General features: G+C 34.8%; 1 protein-coding gene across 1 annotated transcript; it reads left to right on the top strand.

Moving 5' to 3' along the window:
• The first annotated feature begins 6,508 nt into the window (after nt 1-6,508).
• Nucleotides 6,509-7,761, top strand: LOC108723432 (uncharacterized). The gene is made up of 3 exons (XM_018449204.1): nt 6,509-6,558; nt 7,075-7,441; nt 7,486-7,761. Exons 1-3 carry the CDS (start codon nt 6,509-6,511, stop codon nt 7,759-7,761), a joined length of 693 nt encoding a protein of 230 aa, XP_018304706.1.
• The last annotated feature ends 373 nt before the right edge of the window (nt 7,762-8,134 follow it).

Below are 8,134 nucleotides of genomic sequence, written 5' to 3'. Positions count from 1 at the left end.
CGCACGCACGCACACGCACACGCACACGCACACGCACACGCACGCACAACCTAAGTGTACATTTATTAAAACATTAGTTGTGTATAATTTTTATTTATGAACACTTAGGGCCATGGCACACAAAAAAACTTAATCGAGCGAATTGACCAATCATAGTAGAGTCCGTAAGGCCATAATATAAGCAGTAGCGAAACCAACATGTTAATTTCCTTACTGCATACGTCTTACTGCCTTAAGTTTTTTGTGTGCCAGGACCTTTACATCTCCATCGCTCCATCATTCAATCGATCTCCGATTGTCAGGTCTTCTGGTAAATCATATCCGCTTTGCGATCCTCTCGGGAATTTACCATGACGCTACACCGCACAGTGGGCCAGACGACCCGAAAAACTGGCCAAAAGTTGTTAAAATTTACTGTAAACAATATTTCATATGTCATAAGAATATCTCAGAGAACATATAAATGAACTGTATAATAAGATTTTGGTAACAGGTTTCGAGGAATAGCCGCTTGATTACAAAATACAGGTGATAATTTCAGACCTATCTTTAAAATAAAAAACATTAAAACTATAAATATAAACTTTATAAATTAAATGTTTAAAAATCGTATTTGTTTTAAAAATGGACAAATAATAATGCTATACATTTATTTACTCTAAATATTAACACTACTTTCTGTGGCAGAAATATTTATGCGAATATTTTTCTGATTTAAATAGATTATGACTTCACCCAAATCCATCGTGCCGACCTGTGTGGCCTCGGAATTAATTTTTTTTGATACTGTTTTATTCATATGAATATGGTTGACGAGAACAAGTTGCTAACAACTTTTTGCTACTTTTACTCGTTACTAAAGAAATGTATTTATTTTCCCACTACTACAAAATAGGCCAAGAGACTCGAATAAGTGACCAAAAATCCATTTATTCCAGAATTTTGATAAAATTATGAAAAATTATGGTCATGTACGATTTTTCGGATCGCTGATTTCGAATCTGATGTCAGAATTGCACAATTCAAAATGGCGGATCCAAAATAGCGAACAATTTTCTATAATAATTGTCTAATTTTTATGAAATTCAGTAGTATATATCGATTTTTTAATTTTTTTATTTAAAAATTTGAATGTAGTTAAACATTTTTGAAAATTGATTAATTAATTATTATTCAAACATAATTACAAATCTTCATCATACTACTCTTCATTAGTCAAATGACCGTATCATGCAAACTTTCGTAAAAATTTGTAAGGCCGCTTGAGTCATTCTCTTTCTCGGTCTCGTTTGATTGAGAAAAAGAGAATACATAATTGGTCAAACTTAGGAATGTTTTACGAAAGTTTGCATGATACGGAGTTGACTAATGAAGAGCAATGTGATGAAGGAGATTTCTAATTACGCTTGAATACTAATTAACCAGTTTAAAAAAATGTTAAAAATATAAAAATGATAAAATACAAAAAAAATTTAAAAATAAAAAAGTTTCATTAAAAATTTACTGGTTTTTGTATTTTCGGTTCGCCATTTTGGATCCGCCATTTTGAATTATGAAATTCTGACATCAGATTCGGAATTAAGGCCATCACACGTACAAAAATTTTAGTCGTAATCGTAAGATCGCAAGCAAATCGACCAATCACAATCAAAATTACGATCTTGCGTTTTAAAACGCTCGATTGTGATTGGCCGATTTGCTTACGGCTTTACGATTACGACTAAAATTTTTGTACGTGTGATGGCCTTTAGCGATCCAAAAAACCGTTATATATTTAATTTCATAAAAATTAAATGATTATTATAGAAAATCGGCCGTTTTGGATCCGCCATTTTGAATTTCTAAATTTTGAGTGCGGATTCGAAATCAGTGACCCTAAAAACCCTTAGATACCGAGTTTCATGTCAATCCATCAACATTTTGAATTTTGGCCAAGATTTCGGGTTGTCTGGTCCACTGTGCACCGCTGTATAAGGCGACTTTTCGTATTTCTGTAGCGCGAGAATGTATCTGCGATCCGTTAGTTACAATCTTTCGAAAAAATATAATCTTTTTCAATATATGTCTCTCCACTATTTGTACATGATTATATTTATTTTGATTTCACCTATTTCGTGTGTACTTTGTATTTCTTATACGTATTTATATGCAGAAAAGTTCTACCGTTTGTCTCGTATCAATTAGAGTCACTATAATAAGAATCGAGACATCAGCGATTCGCCTCGGGATTGGTCAGCGCTATGTCTGAAACCGTCTGATGTGTTAGTGAAAACGTGAGTCTGTATAAACGTCTGTGTATGTACATGTGTTACCCTAGTGAAAAAATGTCGCTGAAAATTTCGCCGAAAATGTGAAATAAAATCATTTTTCAGAGATTTTTAGTGACATTCAGGGACTTTTTCAAACAAATTAAGGAATTATCAGCGAAAATATTCTCTGAAAATAATTTCCACGTGTCTAAAAGTCTTTGAATTTAGTGATGTTTCTGAAGATAGAATTTTCATGGTTTCTCACTTTTCAGAGACTTTCAGAGTTTTGCAGATAATTTTAAGGGGGGAGGGTCATGTAAACAGGCGTTTTTTTTACGAATTTATTTATAAAAAATGAAAAGATTTATTAAATTTTGGTAAGGAACATCGTAATATTGACAATAAATGCTATAAGAAAAAATTTTTTTTGTGTCAAAAATTCAAATTGGCGGCGCTACAGCTGCTCGAAGTTGACTTCTTTTTTTGCGCGGTGCAGGCTACAGGTCGTTCTAATTATCTGAAATAAAAAATACAAAATTTTTTCGTTAAAATATGATCTTGCGCAGATCTTGAACCTAAATTTAAAAAAAATCGAAAATTAAAAATTCAGGACACTTTTTGTTTGTAAAAAAATAAATTGATTTTTTTTTATATTGTCCTGAATTTTTAATTTTCGATTTTTTTTTAAATTTATCTATTTATCTATTAATCTATATAATTTATCTATTAATCTATATTATAATGTCAAATTTAGCTCAATTTCAACTGTTTTAAGCTGTTTAATTCTATTATTGTATAAAATAATGATATATTGAGTAGGAACAGTAGCGACTCAAATGGGGTTAAATTTGACGCTATAGATTTAATCCCATTTGAGTCGCTACTGTTCCTACTAACCGTGTAAAATATTTAAAAAAATTCTCTCAAAGATTTCGAAAATCTCTGAAAGTGTCTAAAAATGTAATTAAAATTACCTGCAAAACTCGGAAAGTCTCTGACATTAGTCTATGAAAATTCTCTTAAAAACATCGAAAATTTCTGAAATCTTCGAACAATTCTCTGACAAACACTGAAAGTCTATGAATATATTGTAACAAAGGCTCTAGCAGGATAAGGGGGGTTAAACGACCCGCAAACGAAAATGAATGGAGGCAAGTTTACCAGTTTTGAGGTGGTAAAAGAAAATTTTTCACCAAGTTTCAACTGCTTAACGCCATTATTCAGTCCGTAATTGCAAAAAAATGTTCATTTTTCGTTTTTATTTTATTTCTCCGCACACTTTCATGCAATCTGCATACAAAGATTCATGAATGTAAACGTAGTCAACTTACATCTACTGATGTTTTATCGACCCGCCGTAATGATACATACCATTTAAAAAAAATTATTTAAAAGTTCAATAATTTTTTTCTCGAGTTAAAAAAATAAAGCCCTCTGGGAAAAATTTGAGAAGCTGTGTGTTCTAACAACCTATATTGTCAATTTTTTTTCAGGTTCCAAAAAAATGCGCCATTGTTAAGAAAACTAAAAACCCCATTTTTATTCTGTTTTTTGGAATTTGTAAGCATTTTCGTGCGACTATTTTTGTGTCTTAATAACCTTTTAGGCATTTGCGTTCGGTAAGTAAAACCTATCATCACTTATATGTGTTCTTAAGATATAAATGTTATTAATTAAATATAATTAAAATCTTGCTTCAAATATGATTGTTAATACTTTTGTAAGTTATATCCCTGTTGAAAATTCTTGTAAGTTTTTTGTACCAGATCTTAAAAGAGTTGTATGTGATCAATCAAGATTACTAAGTGAACGTACATGATCATATAAGAATCTTATATAATTTATACATGAATCTCACCAGTAATCTTTAATGACTTAGGAATCCGAAATGAATCGTAAACGACGATTTATATTGCAATAAAAAGATCTTGCCTTAACCTTATAAGAAACTTTTAAAAAATAGTTTCTTTACAGGATCATCTAAGAATATGGTATTAATTATATATGATTCTGAAGTGAAAGATCATGAAAAGATTATTTATCAGTATTAAGAGACATAGTTACGGAATAATTTATTTTTCAAGTTAATACAAGAATTGTTGGAAATCATCCAAATTGGCGCCCTCAGTACTGTTTCCTCTGCGATATCGCGACATTACGGTGGCGCTATAAGCATGGGAGACGTAGAGACCCCATAGAGATATAAGAATAGAGCGCGTCAGCAGTAGGCTGACGCGTGAGTGGCTGCGATAGACGAATAGAAAGAGAACGATGCATAGTTTCCCTGTGTGTCTTTGTCTAATCTCGCGCACGCGCAGTATGACTTCGCGCTGGTTGGCCGGCCGTGGCCCCCGCGGAGCCGATGGATTTCAAACGCCGGCGGATGAGTTGTAATGCAAAGTAATTGATTTTGACATGAAAATGTATTAAAAACATTCGGATTTTTTGGCGAAGACAGCGGAAAACATGTTCCTTTCTAAAATCATGAAGAAAGAATATGGAAATGATGCGAAATATTTTGTTTATAAGCACGACAGTGTCCAAATTCATGTTTTGGACACTGTCGTGATAAGTACGCGTTACATATTTGATAGGACTGAAAATGTTAAAATGCAATGCTAGATTTATAAATAAACAATCCTCATGTATGATTTAATTAATTGTAATGAAAATAATGGTGTTAAAAAAGTAATATTGCAAATACAGAAGAAATGGTACCTTTAATATTCTTCTTTATCATGTATATGATGAAAATTATGATGAGAATATGTGTCATTAAGCAAGAATTATGGTAAATAAAGTAAAAAATAAAGAAATTATAGTTAAAATAGAAAAGTATCATTGAAACTACAGATATCAATTTTTATACAATTAATTACAATGTTTATTAAGGTTAGGTTTGTATGTTTGTTATGTATACGTACAATATGTGTGTACTTACTTATGAAAACTGCGATCAGAAAATCGGTTTGATTCTTTTTTGCACACGATACACTTTACAGTCATTTTTTAAAAAAACTGTACACAAAAACATTTGTAAAATCGAAAGCGGTTAATTCCGGCATATTCACTACCATGCTTGTAAGTAAACATGGATGGGCTGCGCGCATGCGTCATTAAACAAGAATGGCACGAGTAACTATGCAGCGTTCTCTTTCTATCCCGCTAACGCCTGTACCTACGGCTTTTGCCCTCTATTCTTATATCTCTATGAGAGACCCTCTAATCACAGTCGCGAAATAACGTGTTCAATTTTTATTGGTGGCGACATTTTTCAGCAAAAACCGGAAATAGTCATAGCGTCAAATTTAAATTTAAAAACATGGTATTACAAAATAAATATATACAATATATATACAATAATATATACAATAATATATACAAAATAAAAAAGTATTATTTTATGTAAAATATTAAATAATACTTTCCCATAACACTAATCTCGCAGAGATATAAAGCATTAGAGTCCAATTTGGTTGACCTACATTTGCTGCCTATTTTGCTCTTTTTTCAGGATTACGAGGAAAAACTTTCATAATATAACCCTTTTTTTGCAGAATTGTTGCAGTCTGGCGCAGAACAACCAGTCATTTTAGAAAATATAATTTTATGAAATACAGTATTAATATAAAAAATATAATAATGTAATTTCTTTCTGACAACTGTATTTAGATTCACATGTATTAGGTTAATGTATCACATTAAACAGTCTTTTCATTGCAACTGTGATGATGTTCGCAGTTGTATTATATTAATCGCTACTTCCGGTTTTTGCTGAAAAATGGCATCGCCGACCTAACCTTATTGACGTTATTTCGCGACTTTGATTAGAGGGTTTCTAGGGAGACGGTGCTCCCATTTTTATTCTCATATTATCCTCACTAACTTTCTACCGTACCCGAAGATTGTTATGGCGTCTCTCACCGCCACGCGACTTTCGTTGTCTTCGCTACATTTATTCCTATTCTAATAAAGTATAACATTCTAGTGTATACGAGTCTGGCATTATCCGTTCATTCTTCCAAGCCTATTCTAATAGGTTATGGGCCCAGACTTCGCGAGTGATAAAAACTCGAACGAACAATAAATATTTTCGCGTCGCGGCACCGCCATTGATCATATCGCCACGCAACCGAAAAGTGAAGTTAAGTTCTCGTAAATCTCTCGCCATGTCGAGCACAATTCAACGCGCATCGAACTCCTAACGAAGCATAACTATGATACATGGAGAATTCAAGTCGAAGCACTCCTCATGAAAAATGACCATACGTCAACGGCGACATTCCAAAGCCTGTCGTGGCCGGCACAGGTGAAGCACTTTCTCTATCTCAGGCCGCAGCCAATGCCTGGATCGTCCAAGACCGAAAGGCGAAATCTGATTTGATCCTGTCAATGAGCCCGGAACAGCTCAGACATCTTCGAAACTGGGATACATCGAAAGAGGTATGGGATAAACTAAAGTCGATATACGCCTCGCAAGTATCTATGAGAAAGGCCATCCTCTTAGAACAGTTACTACTATAAAAAATGCGCGAAGGAGACGACGTACGAGACTATCTGTCACGATTCATGAGCATCGTAGATCAACTACAAGCTCTAGACATCGACATTAATAGCGACCTACTCTCAATCATGTTGCTTTACAGCTTACCGACTAATTTCGACAACTTTTGTTGTGCAATCAAATTGCGCGATAACTTACCGGAAATCGATGCACTGATGATAAAAATCATCGAAGAATTCAACAGTAAAGTTCATAAAGAAGGGGAAACAGGCTCAAACGCCTTGCTATTTAAGCCCCAATAATTAAAAAAAATACGTCAAGAAACAACAATAACGCTAAACAACGGAGCGACAAGGACAACGCCTCCAATGCGCCAATCAAACTCAAATGTAGCTACTGCAAGAAAAAGGGGCACAAGGCTGCCGATTGTTACTGTAAGGCAAAAGCGGACGCGCAAAGTGCCAGCGCAGCAAACGAGATATTTTCTGCAATTGTCGGCGATGACGCATCACACTCCGTGGAATCGGCATGGAATACTGTTTGCGATCCAAAATGGTGTCTCGATAGTGGATGCACATCGTACTTATGCAACGATTCCGAGCTGTTCACCAGTTCACATCAATTAAACAGTGGTATTAAACTGGCGAGCGATGCAACGGCCCCCGCAACGGCCAAGGGCGACGTACAGGTAACTTTTTCAAATGGTATCCAAATAAACCAATCACATTACAGAATACGCTATACGTACCGACCTTGCGTACAAACCTCATATCTGTCGCCAAAATAATCGACAAAAAGCATCAGGTCTTATTTACTGAGGATCGTGCCTACATCAAGGACGCCCATGGAAACACAAAAATGATAGTCGACCGCGTAGGTAATCTATTTTATCTGCGAAGAGGGGAAGATGCAGCATGTACTATCTCAAGCGACGAACAAGGCCAAAGAGTAGTATTAAAAGCTCGGACATCTAAATTGGTAAAGTATGCTACTAATGCTAAGAAATAACGCTGTTTCTGGTCTGAATTTTAGGTCCAATGATTCTCTTCCCGCATGCGCCGCCAGTAATATCACAAGTATTCCTTTCCCGAAACGAGGCAAGCGCACATCTGCTTCGCTAGAGATCGTATACACAGATGTATGCGGACCCATGCCTATACCATCACAGGGTAGCGCTCGGTATCTCTTGACACTTACTGATGACTATAGTCGCTGGACCGAGGTTTACTTCCTCAAACACAAATCCGAGGTAAGTTCTAGGTTCCTGGAATACAAGCGCTATGCAGAAATGTGCACCGGAAGAAAAATCAAAGCGATTCAATTCGACAACGGAGGAGAATTCTGCAACGCCATCATGGATAGCATATTGAAAGAGTTTGGA

This window comes from Mycetomoellerius zeteki, unplaced genomic scaffold, assembly GCF_001594055.1.
Source record: "Mycetomoellerius zeteki isolate Tzet28-1 unplaced genomic scaffold, Tzet1.0 scaffold234, whole genome shotgun sequence".
Classification (NCBI taxonomy): domain Eukaryota; kingdom Metazoa; phylum Arthropoda; class Insecta; order Hymenoptera; family Formicidae; genus Mycetomoellerius; species Mycetomoellerius zeteki.
This window is presented reverse-complemented; position numbering and strand designations above follow the sequence as displayed.

What these genes read in the sequence shown, in the direction of transcription:
- LOC108723432 (XM_018449204.1), top strand. Translation starts at nt 6,509, where the DNA reads ATGACCATACGTCAACGGCGACATTCCAAAGCCTGTCGTGGCCGGCAC. An exon ending in GCCTGTCGTGGCCGGCACAG is followed by an intron (nt 6,559 to 7,074) that starts GTGAAGCACTTT and finishes AAATACGTCAAG; the next exon opens with AAACAACAATAACGCTAAAC. An exon ending in CGGCCAAGGGCGACGTACAG is followed by an intron (nt 7,442 to 7,485) that starts GTAACTTTTTCA and finishes ATCACATTACAG; the next exon opens with AATACGCTATACGTACCGAC.